Below are 16,954 nucleotides of genomic sequence, written 5' to 3' on the forward strand. Positions count from 1 at the left end.
ATGGTAGCCAGGCTAGTTTCAGTGTTTTCTTTGGATCATTTTTTTTTTCTTCACTAGATCAGCTTCCCATTTTGGACTGCAGGCATTGAGTCTGTGGCACTGCATATTAGAAGGACGTAATTGGAGGAGAGCAGAATTGCTGAATTGCACTGTTGAAGAGTGCCTTTCCAATGACGAGAGCTAATTCTTCACTTCTAGCATCATGCTCTGCATCAGGGATGCAAAGTTGGTACCCAGAGGAGCCTTCTACAATCCTGTGAGATGCCCCCCATTCCCACGAAGGCTCTTGGATGGAAGGCTCTTTTCTGTGCTCTTCATTTCCCTCCATAGCCTCCCTTCAGATATTAAAACAAAACCAAAAGACAGAGAAACCAGAAGCCACCGTGGTAACCACAAACTTTATCCAGAGTAACAGCACATGGCTAATCCCTTCCTGGGCGTGACCCCGCAAGTGCCCAGCTCTAGTTGCACACGTGGCCCATTCCCCATCAGTAGCCTGGCACGATCCTGCTTCCTGCTCAGTGACCCAGCCCAGGACTATCCTCTTAGGGGTTTCTCCCTCCCTCCTCCTGGCCTCCACTTGGAGCTATGTCAGCTTTTCTGTACAAAAAACCCAGAGGGGTGAGGCCACTTCTAGGGGGCAGTTATCAGAGCCATTGAGCAAACAAACAGGAGCCAATAAAACAGCAGTTCCTTGGACCTGGGGATTCTGCAGGCTGCCCAGGTAGAGTGGAACAGACATGGGGCCTCGAGGTGCGCATCTCCTGGCAGTGATCCTCATCTTAGGGCTGTATGCTCTGGTGGAAGGCCAGAAACCTTGTAAGTAAAAGTCCCCTGGAGACTCTGCAGGTGGGAGTGGTGGGCTCCAGGCCATCCATCACCTGTAGCAGGTGGGGCTATTCTATGTCCCCTCAGAGGACAGAGACAGCGTAACAGCTTGAGAGGAGCCGGGCAGCACCCTGCAGTCTGGCTGCCGCTGTTGATGCTCACCCAGAATCTTATTCAGAAGGGCCGTGTGTAGAGGTGTGGGCCTGGCTAGGAGGGCAGGAGATCTGCTGCTTTCAGGCCATCCTGCTCACCTTCTACCTTGACCTCTGCTCAGGTCCACAAAGTCAAGTTCTTCAGAAGATTTGTGTTGCCTTGCTCTTCTTTTTCTTTCTTTCTTTCTTTTTCTCTTCCTTCCTTCCTTTTTTCTTTTCTTTTCTTTCTTTCTCTCTTCCTTCCTTCCTTTTTCTTTTCTTTTTTCTTTCTTTCTCTTTCTTTCTTTCTTTCTTTCTTTCTTTCTTTCTTTCTTTCTTTCTTTCTTTCTTTCTTTCTCTTTATCTCCTTTCGTAACAAATTAAATGGTTTCAACAAAAGCCTGTGCTTTCCTCAGAAGGAAACCAGACATCTCTAACATGGGCAAAATAAGACCTCACATCACTCTCTGGGCAGTGGGACTGTGGAAGGTCCCTAAGACCCCAGAGCAGGTTGGGGCAGGCATCTGACAGCCTGGGCAGGTCTGACCATGGTGGACCTCCCCACAGCCCCCTGCCGGTGCTCTAGGGTGACACCCTCCAACAGGAAGAACTGTGGCTTCCCCGACATCACCAGTGACCAGTGCTTCGACATGGGATGCTGCTTTGACTCTAGCATCGGTGGGGTCCCCTGGTGTTTCTACCCACTTCCAAACCAAGGTAACTTTGAAGAGCCCGGGCCTCCTGTCAGCTGTCACCTGGCCGTGGGCAAGGTCTGGAACAGGTTCTTTGAAGCCTGGCTATTTGTCTAGAGCTAGCTCAGGGGAACAAAAAAGAAGCCTTAACTGCCTCTTTTATTCCCCTTCCCAAATCCCATACTCTGGATCTACACTTGCCTGTACTTTTAAGGCATAATTTCCAAAGCAGGTCCCGAAGGGAAATGGAGTCTTTAGATAAGATGGCATTACTTCCCCTACACACAGTCTGCAGACATTAAGAAGCATGTTGAGGCTTCTGGCAGGTTTTTGTTTTTGTTTTTGGAATGGATTCCAAGCCAGGGCAATCTGTGAATACAGCATGCATGAGGCTAGCTGTGTGTGAGTCCTCTGCAAGCATGGACCTTACCACTGGGGCACACTCCCAGTGGGGGAATTCCCTCCCCAGTATTCAGGGTGCTCTGAAGGAAAGGCAGGTGGGTGGGTGGCTGCGTGTGAGGTCTCTTTAGGTACCAGCGTCTCCAGGCCTCTCCTGGGCTTGGTACGTGGGCTACCCATATTTCACAGAGCAGAACACTGAGTCCAGAGAAGGTGACATGGTTTTCCCGAGGTCCCAGTTCTTCAGCCATTCTCAGCTGTCCTGCCCTCCAAGGTCGCTGGGAAGGCTGGACTGGCGGCCCTCAGAGAGGGGCCAGCCTGGCCGAGCCTTGTAATGCTGCTCTTGTCTACCACCAGCATCTGAGCAGTGTGTCATGGAAGCGTCAGCTCGAGAGAACTGTGGGTACCCAGGCATCAGCCCCGAGGAGTGCGCCTCTCGAGACTGCTGCTTCTCCGACTTGATCTTTCAGGTGCCCTGGTGCTTCTTCCCAGAGTCTGTGGAAGGTAAAAACGGCTGCAGGTGGGGTTTGCCTGGGGCCTGGCACGGGCCACTCCCACCCTCTCCCGCCTGCCCAGGGCCCCTCCTTCTGGTGAATGCTCCTGTATGTGTGTGTGTGTGCATGCACGTACCTGTATGTGGAGGCCAGGGTTTGACATCAGGTATCTTCTTTAGCCCCTCTCCACCATAGTTTTTGTCTCTCATTGAACTTGGAGCTCACCGATTGGCTAGGCTGCCTGGGCCGTGAGTTCCAGGGGTCTGTGTATCTCTCCCACCCCCAACTCGCTCTCAGTACCAGGGTTACAGCCATGCCTCAACATCCCTGTCTTTTTATGTGGATTCTGGGGATCAGAACTCAGGCTTGACAGGATGCTTTGCTGTGCTGGTCATGTGACCAGGCACCCTGGTCAGCGTTTTCTTGCAGGGGAATTTCTAAGAGTCTGAGGAGAGCAGGCCCTCAGAGAACACTAAGGCTGGGATGTCATCCTTGTCTGGCTCTGTCCTGGCTCAGAACCTGCCCTTTGGGAGCCAGCCAGGCTTCTGAGCATAGGCGCCCTCGGCTGCTGGGTGCGCTTACCTCCCATCCCCCTTTTCCATCTGCAGACTGTCATTACTGAGAGGTACCAGGGCCGAGCCACTGGCTCCCAGGAGCTGCAAGCCAGAAGAGGAGAGCCTCAACCAGACTCCAGCAACTTCTGGGCTTTCTTGGACTGTCTTGACCCACTGTGGTAGCTAGATGCGGCATTATTTTTTTCCAAGTAAAGAAAAGCGTTTCAAACCTGGCAAATTTTATTTTGGTTTCATTGCGGCAGGTGTTTGGCCGCGGCGTGGATGAGAACGTGTGCACGCGTGCAGTTGTGTGTGTTGGTGTGTGTGCTTGGGTTTGGTAGGACCCTTAAGCCTCAGATCGGGGATAATCTACACAGCTTCTTTGGTCCTCCGTCCTGGGAGAGAGCCGAGGGTCTGTAACCTGCCCCTGTGTCTCTGTGTATTTTGCTGAGCCGTCCATGAGGCCACAGCCCTGGGGTCCCCTGGAATACAGCCAGCAGGTCTGCCCTGAGCTGGCTTCTCACAGCAACTCCTCGGTGGCAAGAAGGGGGTGTCCTATGACGTCTTGCGGCTGGCCCGTACCGTGGGTGCTGGCCTGTACCCCCTCCCACACCTCCTCTTCTTTCTTACCTCGCCCTCAACTATGGGGAATGAGGGAAAGTGCTCCCTTTTCAGGCCCTCCCAGCTAGAGGTGGCAAGAAAGAGTGGCCTCTGGCTTCCTACATGGCCCCAAGGCTGTCCTTTGGCTGCTATGGTACAGAGGTATAACAATGTGTTCCAGGCAGTCAGTCTGTGGTAATGAGGAAGGGCCCGGATCTAGAGCTTGGACCAACCCACCACACACTCTCAGGCTTCTAAGCTCAAGCATCTCTAGAGTTTAAACCATTGCATGCTGGGATTTTTAACCTGAACTCAGCACATTCCTAAGGCCTGCATCTTCCTTCATAGTTCAATTAAACCGTCGTCCGGTTCTGGTCAGCAGCAAGCACGCCACCTGAGCTGAGCAGATTTGGCAAGCCACGTGGCCCACATACCCGGCAGAGCAAGGTGACCAAAGATAGACAGGATTTTGCTTTAGCTTTGTGCTGTTTTGGTTTTGGAGACAGGGTTTCTCTGTGTAGTCCTTGCTGTCCTGTAGTCCTGCCACTCTGTAGACCAGGCTAGCCTCAAACTCAAGAGATCCACCTGCTTTTGCCTCCCAAGAGCTGGGAAAAGAAGGCAAGTGCTATCACCATAGGTCCAGCGTGACACTCTGCTACCTAAGCTCAACCATCACAAAGGGTCTGGTAGGATGGTGCAGCTGTGTGGTGAGCGTGGGTGAAGGGGTTTCTTTCAGCTGAGCTGTGCAGAAAAGGAAGCCAAAGCTGACCTAAGCCCCATCACACCTCCCAAGGGCACAACCGCACAGGGAGATGAGCAGCTGATGGCATTTGGCAGTGACCCTTTGAGACTCGAAGCTCTCATACAGACCTCCATTTGCAAAGCTGTTACGTACTGGTTGCACTTGGCCATTCTGCTCCATCAGCTCATGAGGATCTGTGGTATGTGTGTGTGTGTGTGGGGGGGGGGGCTTCTCCCATTTCTGACAAGAGATTCTCCACTCCCAAGATATGGTGCTTGGATTTTGCTTTTGAGTTTCCTATTTAGTTTACAAACAGTGTTCCAGATTCTGTTATCCCTGTTATTTACATAACACATAGGTAAATAAAGAAATCTTAAAGCCATACTGCAGGCTGCTCTCCTGTCTGAGGGATACCTGTGTACTTGATAGCTTTTTAAATTTAGTATAAGCCTTGGGTAAAACAAATGCTTTTCTGCCTTTTCTAAGACTTTATTTGTGTGTGTATGTGTGCATTTGTGTGTCAGAGAGAGAGAGAGAGAGAGAGAGTGTGTGTGTGTGTAGGGGCCTGAAGTGGCCCGACAGGAACTAGAGGAACAAGCAGTTCTGAGATGTCTTCTGGGGGTCCTGGGCACTGGATTTGGAGCTTCTGCAAGAGCAGCAAGTGTTTTTATTGCTCACCCAGCCTTCCAGCCCCAGCTTATTTTCTTTAACACGTACAGAACCCTAGGCTGCCCAGTGCCCGTGCACATTACCATCGTAATGAAAAGCTCTGGGAACGATCTTTATTTTAAAATTCCATTTCGACAAAATCGCTCTCTGGGCTCATTGCCTCGTCATAGCATGCCTTAGGGTGTCTCTAGGCAGGAGTAACTCCCCCGTCCACACCCGCCGGGATCACTGCTGTGATGTTTATTTAATTAAAGCACACTGTCCCACCTCCCACGTGCTTAATAAAAAATCATTCTTTCAACCACTGTGACTCCTTTGTAAAGGCGGTGTTCCCGTTGGCACATTTGGGGACACGCCCCTGAAGGCAGGGTGACACGGCTGTGTACACAGGCCACCTCCTGGAGGCTGATTTGAACAGATTAGTGCCACGGTGCTGTTTAAGCTATTAGCAACGAAAGCTAATAGCATGTTTTGCAATTGCCACGTTACCCAGCCATTAATCTCTGCAGGTGGATCGGTCCCGGACCCACCCAGGCTCTGTGGACAGAGCTCTGCTCTGTGCTCATGGCCCCTCTGCACTTTTGGCATCTGTTCCCTACTCTGCAAGAAACCCGAGGCTTTTGAATCAGAACCAGTGAGTCAGCTTGTGGCTTGTCAGCGCGTGCCTCATTCTCAGGACCTAGGACTTTAAGAACCAAGATCTGTTTGAAATAAAACACCTTCAACAGGCACTGGTCAAATGAGTCCCTCCGTAGAATGTGCTCAGATACAGACCCTCCATCCTAACCAAATGCCAGGAATTCCTTAAGTCTTCTTGACATCTTTGTCAGCACAGTAACACATGGGAGACTGCTGCTGGCACAGTGAATAAAGAGTTTTGTGAACACATTGCTTTGGAAACAACAAAATGAAGGAGGAGGAGATGTTGTCAATAAAATGCAGGCAACTGGAAGGCACTGGGGCTAGTTCCAGCTGGTGGATCTGGGGCGTGGAGGGCCAACTCCACCCACAGCAACACAGTCTGGTGGTTCAAACCTGCTATCACAGCTATTCAGGAGGCTGAGGTAGGAGGATCACCAGTTCAAGGCCATCCTAGGAGACTTAGTGACTTGCAGCAACGGAGCCCCGATCCATGCACTCATCAAAGGTTTGGCGTCATAGTTGTTTGGTATTGTTCGAGACTGGTTAACTCCTGTAAGTGGAAAGTCTGCAGAACGGAAGGTGCATCCAGTGTAGACACTGGGCACCCAGAGATGCTTGTGAGACAGGAGTGACACCCTAAGACTTATTTCTTGTAGCTGGCAAGTGAGTTGGGACTCTTGAAGGCGTGCCATATGATGAGGAGAGGCAAGGAGTCAGAAATGATGGAAAGGGGTGGTCCTAGCGGACCAGCAGTCACTGCTATTCCGGAAGCTTGAGGCAGGAGGATCATGAGTTCAAGTCCTGCCTGGGCTACAGAGTGAGTTCAAGGCCAGACTGAGTGATTTGTTGAAACCTTGTCTCAAAATAAAACATAAAATGTAGGCTAGGGAGTATGCTCAGGGGCAGAGTGCTTGCCTAGGACATGGATGGCCCTAGAGTCAACTCCCAGCCCTGAGGGAGGGGAGGCACAGAAGGAGGGAGGGAGAGGGAGGGAGAGAGAGAGAGAGAGGCAGAGGAATGGAAAGGGCCACAGCTCTGCCTTGCCTGTGGCAACCTCACACCTGGGATCCACTGAGGTGCAGGTGGACCACATGTGCTCAGCCTAACAGGCAGGGTAGAGACCCAGTGCTCTGCGAGTCACGGGGATGCCCAGGCACCCTTACCCTGAGGCAGAGGTAAGGTGAGAGCATGGCTCATGTTCCAGCTTGGGCCACTGACTTGAGTCTCCACTGTGGTGCCTGTGACCACAATCTTGGGGCAGGGAAGGACCCTGAATATCTCATAGCTGTTAACTTCTTCTTCCCCATGCTTCCACTGAGCTCTGAGGGTGATACACCACGCTGTGTGGGCTGTGCCTTTGCCTGGTCTGTAAGCCTTTCTGTTCCAGACCATTGACTCCAGAGAACACCCCACACAAGGCTGGGCTTCTATCCACTGTTGAACGGAGGGCCAGACCAGGAACCAGTGCTCAAGTTCAAGCTGTGGCTTTTGATCGTGTTTGCAGGGTCATTTATAGCATTGAAGAACGATAATGGTAACTTAGGAAAACATCCTTGACTCTGGGACAGTGGAGAGAAGCCACGTGTGGGCACAAATGACGGCTTGGAAGCCTGGTGGGGAGCATGAGCCAAGGAGGAAGACACCAAGCTGCCAAGCGTCAGCCGTGGAGTTTCCTGGAGAGCTTTGACAGCCACCAGGAAGCCTGTGGTCAGGGCCCCAAGGACAAGGAACAGGACTTCAAAGGCACATCTTTTTTTTAAATTTATTTTTTATTAGTCACATTTTATTAACTCTGTATCCCAGCTGTATCCCACTCCCTCATACCTCCAAATCCCTCCTTTCCTCCCTCATCTCCTTCCTGCCCCTTTTCAAGTCCACTGATAGGGGAGGACCTCCTCCCCTTTCTTCTGACCCTGTTTTATCAGGTATCTTCAGGACTGGATGCAAAGTCCTCCTCTGTGGCCTAGCAGGACTGCTCCTCCCTTCGGGGGTAGGGAGGTCCAAGAGCCTGCCATTGAGTTTCTGTCAGAAATGGTGCCTGTTCCCCTTACTATGGGAAACCAATTGGTTACTGAGCTACCACGGGCTTCTTTTGAGCAGAGGTTCTAGGTTATATCCATACATGGTATCTTAACCTCTTTTCTCGGCGATTAACAGCAGGATGAACTTTTCTGAGCAGCAGATTCGATTACACAAAACTATCACATTCAGACACTGAATGTGCTGGCAGGGGTGTGACCCTCATCCCAGTTAGCAGAGGGCCTGGAGGGATTCACACCTCAGAAGAATTCACACCTGACCCCTCTCAGGAGGTGAATCCCTTCAGTCTGAGAAGGGCCAATCATCTTATGTTACTTGCAAGTGTACAGTCTGCTTTGCCAGAGTCTCACAAACGCTGTTGGGAGCCTGGCCATACCTGGGCTACAGACAAAGGGTCTGTTACTTATGGTGGAGCAAGCAGCATGATGTTCCCTTGGTCCTGAAACCATTGCCTTAATAGGACAGGACAGGCTCAGAGGGTACCTCATGTACAGTGCAAAAAGTAGGGAGGGACCCTAATTTCAGGGACCCTTTGCTCTAAGAGAAACATCTTATCTGCTTCCTAAGGTTATCTACCCCACAAACATCCTTGGAGACTATCCAAAGATATGACTGTACAGATCTCTGGAGAGGGAGGGACCCCTTCCTAAAGTTATGAGGATGGTCAAACACCTTTCGCCCACAAAGCTGGGACTGAAAACAATGATCTGTGACTCACACACTCATGACTCAGGGAGATGCACACACACAGGGAGATGCTCAGGCTAGTGTGAATGGGATCCTGGCTCTGCTGTATCAAGGTGTGCTGGCCAGCGTTTCTGTAGAAGGGCTGGGTTCATGTCTTTCAGCAGTTCTGTGGGTGGGCTGGAGACACAGCTGGCTACTCCTGGATAAGCAGGGACAGGCGATTGATCCCTTGATTAGAAGTATTTTACCTGTGAGAAGGGAGTAAGTGGCTCTTGTGTCATTCAAAACTTCTAAACCCAACCACCATTCCTGGAGTCCTTCAACACTCAGCAATAATTTCAGGACTAACGCTGTGGGGGCAACAATTCCTATGCAAGATCTGGAACTGTGAGCCAAATAAGTCCCAAATAATTACACGTCTTTTATCAGGTTTTTGCTTGCTTGTATGTTTGTTTTGTTGTAGAAACATAGCAAGTCATTAATATACTGGCCTTATTATATATACTTATTATATATATATTAATATACTGGCGATAATATACTGGCATTAATATACCATGAACCCATAGTTAAAAGGGTCCTGACCAGCAAGGTGTTGAGTGGAAGGACCCGTGGTGAGAAATAAAGAAGACAAGAGCAATAGCTGGGAGCAGGAAATATTGCCTAAGCTGATGACTTATGCCAACCAAGTCAATTAAGAACTAGAGCATCATATATCCTATTTTTTTTTATTTTTACTTTGGAAAGGGGGTCAGGTCAGAACATGTGATACCCCAGACACAGCTGCCTTACGACTGATAACCACACCCCAGGGGGGAAAGGGTTTGGTACATGGAAGCTGCCACCTTGACTCCTCTGAGGCACTGGCTATAGCTGTAGACTGGCCTTGCTGAGCCTGGACACAGACCTAAAGTTCCCTTCATCCTTTCATTAGAGCCTTTGAGAAAAAGCTTGGATCAGTCTGGCTCCCCACAATGTGCAAACCAAATAAGCAAACCAAATAAGAAATTGTACAGACTCTATTAAGCTGTATGTTGAAAGCTAACACAGGGTCAAGTTGGTACCATGACTGAGCCAGCCCAGCCTGAGGGTTGGGAGAAGGGCTGGGTCGGGCAATATGGGGAAACATCAGCCTGAATTCCCTGTGAAGTCCCTTGGAGGACAGATTTTCAAACAGCACCTTCTGCACATCTAAAAACAGTTTTGAGGGATGTTTTCCCAGGGTATAGCACTCTGATGTGGCCCAGCCCTTTAAACAGGTGGTTCCATCACTGCTAGGTTCCATTGTTTCAGGGAGAAATGTCAGCCGTTAATGCAATGGTTTTTCTCAGCCTGTTTAAGATTTTTCTTAATCATTTTTTTCCTGCAAGGTGATTTTTTTTTAAAGAAAATTATCCTCATTAAAGTTATTTGAGTTTCTGGATTTGTTTCTTCCCACCAGCCTTTCTTTTTTTTTTTTTAAATTTTTTTATTTATTTTATGTATATGAGTGTTCTATCTGAATTTACGCCTGCCAGAAGAGAGAATCGGTTCACATTATAGATGGTTGTGAGCCACCATGTGGTTGCCAGGAATTGAACTCATGACCTTTGGAAGAGCAGACAGTGCTCTTAACCACTGAGCCATCTCTCCAGCCCTCCACCAGCCTTTCTAATGGTTGTTGGATGTGTTTCCTTGCTTTGTTATGGGTATAGTAGATTTTTACTTTTGTGTTACACACTGTCGTGGTTTGAGTCTGAAATGAGCCCCCCCCCCACACACACACAGGCTCAAATGTTTGGACACATAATTGACATCCGGTTTTGGAGATTGTAGAACACATAAGGAATAAAGCCTGCTTTATAGAGGTAGGCTATTAGGAGAGGCCGTGACACGATGTCATCTTTTATCCTGGTCTGAGCCCTCTGGTTCCTGATCTGGAAGCTACCTGACAACTTCTGTCACATACTAACCTCCACAGAGCCACTCTGCCACGCTTGCCTTTTTCTATATTATCATGGACTGATATCTTTCTCAAACTGTGAGCCAAAAGAAACATTTGCTCCCTGGAGCTGCTTCTGTCAATATTTGATCACTGCGAGAGGAAAACTAACTAATACAAAACACTTAGTGTGGAGTGATGTGTTGTGATTAAATTTGAACGCATGGATCAGCCTTTGTCACTTGTCTGGAAAAAACAAATGTAGAGGAATTTGCAGATGAGGTTAGACAAATCCCAGAATGCTGCAAGCAGAAATTAATGGGATGTTCTGAAAGGAGCTCAGAAACCAAAACCTATAGGTAGAAAAAATGGCCGCAAAAACATGGTCATGAGAGTTGAGATGAAAGGAACATTATTTGGCATTGAGCTAGAGGCCATCTGTGTTCTATTATGCCAAAGAATTTGGACACATTCTGCCCATACCTTAAACAGTCTCGGGAATCTGAATTCAAAATCATGGACTAATTTTCTTTGGTGGAGGAAATTTCAAGACAGGATAACATTCAGGCTACGGCATAGCTGCTACTTGCTGCTTTTACCCAAATTTATAGTGAGAATCATAGCCAAAAAAAAGAAAAGAAGAAAGAACAATGTGAGGTTTGGCAAGAAAAGCAAGGCTAGAGGAAGCATCTAATTGTCAAGGAGTTTAGTGTCACTCAAAAAAGCCCTCACACTCCTCACTGGAACAACAGAAAAGGTGACCAGAGGTGATCCCTCCCTTCAAATGCCCCGGGGTGTAAACTTGAAAACTCATTTGAAAGGCTTTCATTAGAAAGAAGAGTCACTGCAAAGAGAGTAGTTGACAGGACAGTCACCAGGGCCTGCTGCACAGAGCCACACGGGAAACAGTGCCCAGGTTCAGCTGTGCAGGCTTCGGTGGGGGCTGGAGCACAGCAGAGCAGTGGTCCAAGAGACTTGATCTGGCAGCAGGTCAAGCACATGTCACTGCTTTCATGAAGTGCGGCATGCGAGAGTCACGGGACCGTGGAGGCTTGCTCCAAGTTTCTGGAGAAAAGCCTGTGAGACTAGGCAAGACTCTCTGAGGCCAGGCCCCAAGGGGCTGAGAAGTGAATCGGGAAAATGGAATTGTAAGCTGTAGTGGACACCCTCAGCGCTGGGGATGTGCATGATATGGGATGTCTGCTGAGGCACGCTGCAGGAGGTGAGTGGAGCTGGCCAAGACAGAGCCTGTGCTTTCAGTTGTAGGGCTATTGAGTGGGTCTGCCCAGTCCTGTCAGAAGCTCAGTGATGACATCACGTGGCCTTAGTGCCAGGCACAGAGTTGTTCGATTTAATGGTAGCCAGGCTAGTTTCAGTGTTTTCTTTGGATCATTTTTTTTTCTTCACTAGATCAGCTTCCCATTTTGGACTGCAGGCATTGAGTCTGTGGCACTGCATATTAGAAGGACATAATTGGAGGAGAACAAAATTGCTGAATTGCACTGTTGAAGAGTGCCTTTCCAATGACGAGAGCTAATTCTTCACTTCTAGCATCATGCTCTGCATCAGGGATGCAAAGTTGGTACCCAGAGGAGCCTTCTACAATCCTGTGAGATGCCCCCCATTCCCACGAAGGCTCTTGGATGGAAGGCTCTTTTCTGTGCTCTTCATTCCCCCCCCCAATAGCCTCCCTCCAGATATTAAAACAAAACCAAAAGACAGAGAAACCAGAAGCCACCGTGGTAACCACAAACTTTATCCAGAGTAACAGCACATGGCTAATCCCTTTCTGGTCGTGACCCTGCAAGTGCCCGGCTCCAGCTGCACACATGGCCCATTCCCCATGAGTAGCCTGGCACGATCCTGCTTCCTGCTCAGTGACCCAGCCCAGGACTATCCTCTTAGGGGTTTCTCCCTCCCTCCTCCCGGCCTCCACTTGGAGCTATGTCAACTTTTCTGTACAAAAAATCCAGAGGGGTGAGGCCACTGGTAGGGGGCAGTTATCAGAGCCATTGAGCAAACAAACAGGAGCCAATAAAACAGCAGTTCCTTGGACCTGGGGATTCTGCAGGCTGCCCAGGTAGAGTGGAGCAGACATGGGGCCTCGAGGTGCGCATCTCCTGGCAGTGGTCCTCGTCTTAGGGCTGTATGCTCTGGTGGAAGGCCAGAAACCTTGTAAGTAAAAGTCCCCTGGAGACTCTGCAGGTGGGAGTGGTGGGCTCCAGGCCATCCATCACCTGTAGCAGGTGGGGCTTTTCTATGTCCCCTCAGAGGACAGAGACAGCGTAACAGCTTGAGAGGAGCCGGGCAGCACCCTGCAGTCTGGCTGCCGCTGTTGATGCTCACCCAGAATCTTATTCAGAAGGGCCGTGTGTAGAGGTGTGGGCCTGGCTAGGAGGGCAGGAGATCTGCTGCTTTCAGGCCATCCTGCTCACCTTCTACCTTGACCTCTGCTCAGGTCCACAAAGTCAAGTTCTTCAGAAGATTTGTGTTGCCTTGCTCTGTTTTTCTTTCTTTTTCTTTTCTTTCTTTTTCTTTCTTTCTTCCTTTCTTTCTTTCCTTTCCTTCTTTGTTCTTTCTCTCTCTCTCTCTCTCTCTCTTCTCTCCTTTCTTAACAAATTAAATGGCTTCAACAAAAGCCTGTGCTTTCCTCAGAAGGAAGCCAGACATCTCTAACATGGGCAAAATAAGACCTCACATCACTCTCTGGGCAGTGGGACTGTGGAAGGTCTCTAAGACCCCAGAGCAGGTTGGGGCAGGCATCTGACAGCCTGGGCAGGTCTGACCATGGTGGACCTCCCCACAGCCCCCTGCCGGTGCTCTAGGCTGGCACTCTACAACAGGGAGGACTGTGGCTTCCCCGGCATCACCAGCGACCAGTGCTTCGACATGGGATGCTGCTTTGACTCCAGCGTCAGTGGGGTCCCCTGGTGTTTCTACCCACTTCCAAACCAAGGTAACTTTGAAGAGCCCGGGCCTCCTGTCAGCTGTCACCTGGCCGTGGGCAAGGTCTGGAGCAGGTTCTTTCAAGCCTGGCTATTTGTCTAGAGCTAGCTCAGGGAAACAAAAAAGAAGCCTTAACTGCCTCTTTTATTCCCCTTCCCAAATCCCATACTCTGGATCTACACTTGCCTGTACTTATAAGGCTTAACTTCCGAAGCAGGTCCCAAAGGGAAATGGAGTCTTTAGATAAGATGGCATTACTTCCCCTACACACAGTCTGCAGACATTAAGAAGCATGTTGAGGCTTCTGGCAGGTTTTTGTTTTTGTTTTTGGAATGGATTCCAAGCCAGGGCAATCTGTGAATACAGCATGCATGAGGCTAGCTGTGTGTGAGTCCTCTGCAAGCATGGACCTTACAATTGGGGTACACTCCCAGTGGGGGAATACCCTCCCCAGTGTTCAGGGTGCTCTGAAGGAAAGGCAGGTGGGTGAGTGGCTGCGTGTGAGGTCTCTTTAGGTACCAGCGTCTCCAGGCCTCTCCTGGGCTTGGTACGTGGGCTACCCATATTTCACAGAGCAGAACACTGAGTCCAGAGAAGGTGACATGGTTTTCCCGAGGTCCCAGTTCTGCAGCAATTCTCAGCTGTCCTGCCCTCCAAGGTCGCTGGGAAGGCTGGACTGGCGGCCCTCAGAGAGGGGCCAGCCTGGCTGAGCCTTGTAATGCTGCTCTTGTCTACCACCAGCATCTGAGCAGTGTGTCATGGAAGTGACAGCCCGAAAGAACTGTGCGTACCCAGACATCATCCCCGATGAATGTACCTTACGACGAAACTGCTGCTTCTCAGAAGCGATCCCTAACCTGCCCTGGTGCTTCTTCCCAGAGTCTGTGGAAGGTAAAAATGGCTGCAGGTGGGGTTTGCCTGGGGCCTGGCACGGGCCACTCCCACCCTCTCCCGCCTGCCCAGGGCCCCTCCTTCTGGTGAATGCTTCTGTATATGTGTGTGTGTGCATGCACGTACCTGTATGTGGAGGCCAGGGTTTGACATCAGGTACCTTCTTTAGCCCCTCTCCACCATAGCTTTTTGTCTCTCATTGAACTTGGAGCTCACCGATTGGCTAGGCTGCCTGGGCCGTGAGTTCCAGGGGTCTGTGTATCTCTCCCACCCCCAACCCGCTCTCAGTACCAGGGTTACAGCCATGCCTCAACATCCCTGTCTTTTTATGTGGATTCTGGGGATCAGAACTCAGGCTTGACAGGATGCTTTGCTGTGCTGGTCATGTGACCAGGCACCCTGGTCAGCGTTTTCTTGCAGGGGAATTTCTAAGAGTCTGAGGAGAGCAGGCCCTCAGAGAACACTAAGGCTGGGATGTCATCCTTGTCTGGCTCTGTCCTGGCTCAGAACCTGCCCTTTGGGAGCCAGCCAGGCTTCTGAGCATAGGCGCCCTTGGCTGCTCGGTGCGCTTACCTCCCATCCCCCTTTTCCATCTGCAGACTGTCATTACTGAGAGGTACCACAGCCGAGCCACTGGCTCCCGGGAGCTGCAAGCCAGAAGAAGAGAGCCTCAACCAGACTCCAGCAACTTCTGGGCTTTCTTGGACTGTCTTGATCCACCGCGGTAGCTAGACATGGCATTTTTTTTTTTTTTCAAAGTAAGGAAAAGCGTTTCAAACCTGGCACATTTTATTTTGGTTTCATTGCGGCACGTGTGTGGCGGCGGCGTGGATGAGAACGTGTGCACACGTGCAGTTGTGTGTGTAGGTGTGTGAGCTTGGGTGTGAATACATGGTGTGTGCAAGGGTCTATGCACAAGTACTTGAATGCACGCGTGTGCACTTGTGTGCGGTAGTGTGTGAGTATGTCTGTGTGTGAGCCCATCGGTGTGTGCAGCCGGGAGCCCCAGTGGGTGGATGTGGGCATGTGAGGGTGTGTGAGGGGCATCTCTTTAGCCACCTCTCCTCTCCTCTGAGAGCAGCACGCTGCTTCTCGGCCACTCCAACAAGGACAGTGTTCTGCACGTGTGAACTTCAGAATTCCCGCCATCTTGACCGGTCTACACGCTCAGTGTTCTTTAAAGAGCTCCACGGACCCTGACCTCTGACCCTATAGGAGTAACACATGGCTTCTGACCACAGTTCCTAAAGTCCCCCATTTTTACCAGCTGCTCCACGTGCCCCTCACTCCTGACGTGGTCCCTGGCCGCTGAGTATACCCTGAGTGGTGTTTCCTGGCCTGAGAACATCCTTAAGAACATTCTTGAGTGGAGGTTGCACCGTTTCAGTGAGGCAGCCTTGAGTAGGAAGGTTCCGTTCCTTGAAGCGTTGTCTGAGGCAGTGGTTCTCAACCTGTGGGTCGCGCTCTCTCTCCAATTTACATTACGATTCATAACTGTAGAGAGATTATAGCTATGAAGTAGCAGCGGAAATGATTTTATGGTTTGGGGGGGGGGGTTGTCACCACAATGTGAGGGACTGTATTAAAGGTTCACAGCGTTCGGAAGGTTGAGACACCCCTGTTCTAAGGGCTGTTGATGGTTTCCCTCATCAGGAGGGTGCGGTGCAGTGATGGCATTAGGGCTGGCTTCTCATAAACTTTTCATCTCCTCTGCTTTCCCCAGCCTGAGCTGGCTGATTAGCATCACCCGCCGGCCTACTCCTGCCACCTGGAGAAATCCCGAGCTCCAGGACTGACACCTGGACCACTCATTTGCTCCACTTCCTTCTTGGGAAAACTCTTTGGTGGAAACAATTGCTCCATTTTCTGAGCCGGTCGTACTCAGCTGCAAGGTTGTCCAAAAACACTGCTGCAGTTTGCTTTTCTGCTGCTAGGAGAAACCACTGACCAAAAACAACTCGGGAGAAAAGGGTTCGTTTGGCTTACGCATCCCTATTACAGACCACCATGATGGAACATCGGGGCAGGAATTCAAAACAGACACCGGAGGCAGGAGCTGACGCACAGGCCGTGGAGGGGTGCTGCTTCCTGGCTTGTCCCTCCTGGCTTGCTCAGCCTGCTCTCTTATAGCACCCAGGATGGTCTGCTCAGGTGTGGCAGCACCTACACTGAGCTGGGCCCTTCCACGCCAACCACCAATCAAGAAAATGCCGCACAAGCTTGAGCTCAGGCCAATCCGATAGACGAGTCCTGTCAGCTGAGGTACCTCTTCCAAAATGACCCTGGTCTGTGTCACACTGACAAAACGCAGCCTGGCTATCTCCATCACTCTGGGCTGCACTTAGCCTGCTCAGGCTCTCGGCTACTCTAACTCTCTCTTGCCCCATGCTAGGGCTTAGCTGGTCCTGGGGCATCTTGCAGGGTTCAGGGTGCGCCATCCTCCGCCTCCCCTAGAAGCCACCAACAGTCCCCTCTTGGCTGTGGAGCAGGAGTGACTCCTCTTGATCCAATCAGAAAAACGCCCTCTTTTTCCTTTAACCCCACCAAATGTTCTCTTCTCCATCTCGTCTCTTCCCCCTGCGGTCCCTCAGTGGCTTCTGCCCTTCTCTGCCTGTCCTTCCATGCCACCTGCCATCACAGGCATCCATGGTGCCTGCCGTGACAGGAGGAACCTCTGGGAAGTGGAAAAGGGAGGGCCTGGTGGGAGGGAGGATCTTA

General features: G+C 50.5%; 2 protein-coding genes across 2 annotated transcripts; both read left to right on the forward strand.

The window, feature by feature from the left end:
* Positions 1-740: 740 nt before the first annotated feature.
* LOC129676734 (trefoil factor 2) lies at positions 741-3,269 on the forward strand. Its single transcript, XM_055607268.1, has 4 exons — positions 741-819; positions 1,527-1,676; positions 2,408-2,554; positions 3,153-3,269. Exons 1-4 carry the CDS (start codon positions 741-743, stop codon positions 3,164-3,166), a joined length of 390 nt encoding a protein of 129 aa, XP_055463243.1. The 3' UTR covers positions 3,167-3,269.
* Positions 3,270-12,495: 9,226 nt separating this feature from the next.
* LOC129676601 (trefoil factor 2-like) lies at positions 12,496-15,548 on the forward strand. The gene is made up of 4 exons (XM_055607018.1): positions 12,496-12,574; positions 13,206-13,355; positions 14,087-14,236; positions 15,478-15,548. Exons 1-4 carry the CDS (start codon positions 12,496-12,498, stop codon positions 15,546-15,548), a joined length of 450 nt encoding a protein of 149 aa, XP_055462993.1.
* The last annotated feature ends 1,406 nt before the right edge of the window (positions 15,549-16,954 follow it).

This window comes from Psammomys obesus, unplaced genomic scaffold (genome assembly GCF_907164565.1).
Source record: "Psammomys obesus unplaced genomic scaffold, mPsaObe1.curated_primary_1811, whole genome shotgun sequence".
NCBI classification, from domain to species: Eukaryota; Metazoa; Chordata; class Mammalia; order Rodentia; family Muridae; genus Psammomys; species Psammomys obesus.

Bases quoted from the DNA above. Each gene is read 5' to 3' on its own strand.
- LOC129676734 (XM_055607268.1), top strand. From the start codon at position 741: ATGGGGCCTCGAGGTGCGCATCTCCTGGCAGTGATCCTCATCTTAGGG. The intron at 820-1,526 runs GTAAGTAAAAGT...ACCTCCCCACAG, and splicing joins GGTGGAAGGCCAGAAACCTT to CCCCCTGCCGGTGCTCTAGG. The intron at 1,677-2,407 runs GTAACTTTGAAG...GTCTACCACCAG, and splicing joins CTACCCACTTCCAAACCAAG to CATCTGAGCAGTGTGTCATG.
- LOC129676601 (XM_055607018.1), top strand. From the start codon at position 12,496: ATGGGGCCTCGAGGTGCGCATCTCCTGGCAGTGGTCCTCGTCTTAGGG. The intron at 12,575-13,205 runs GTAAGTAAAAGT...ACCTCCCCACAG, and splicing joins GGTGGAAGGCCAGAAACCTT to CCCCCTGCCGGTGCTCTAGG. The intron at 14,237-15,477 runs GTAAAAATGGCT...TTCTGACCACAG, and splicing joins CTTCCCAGAGTCTGTGGAAG to TTCCTAAAGTCCCCCATTTT.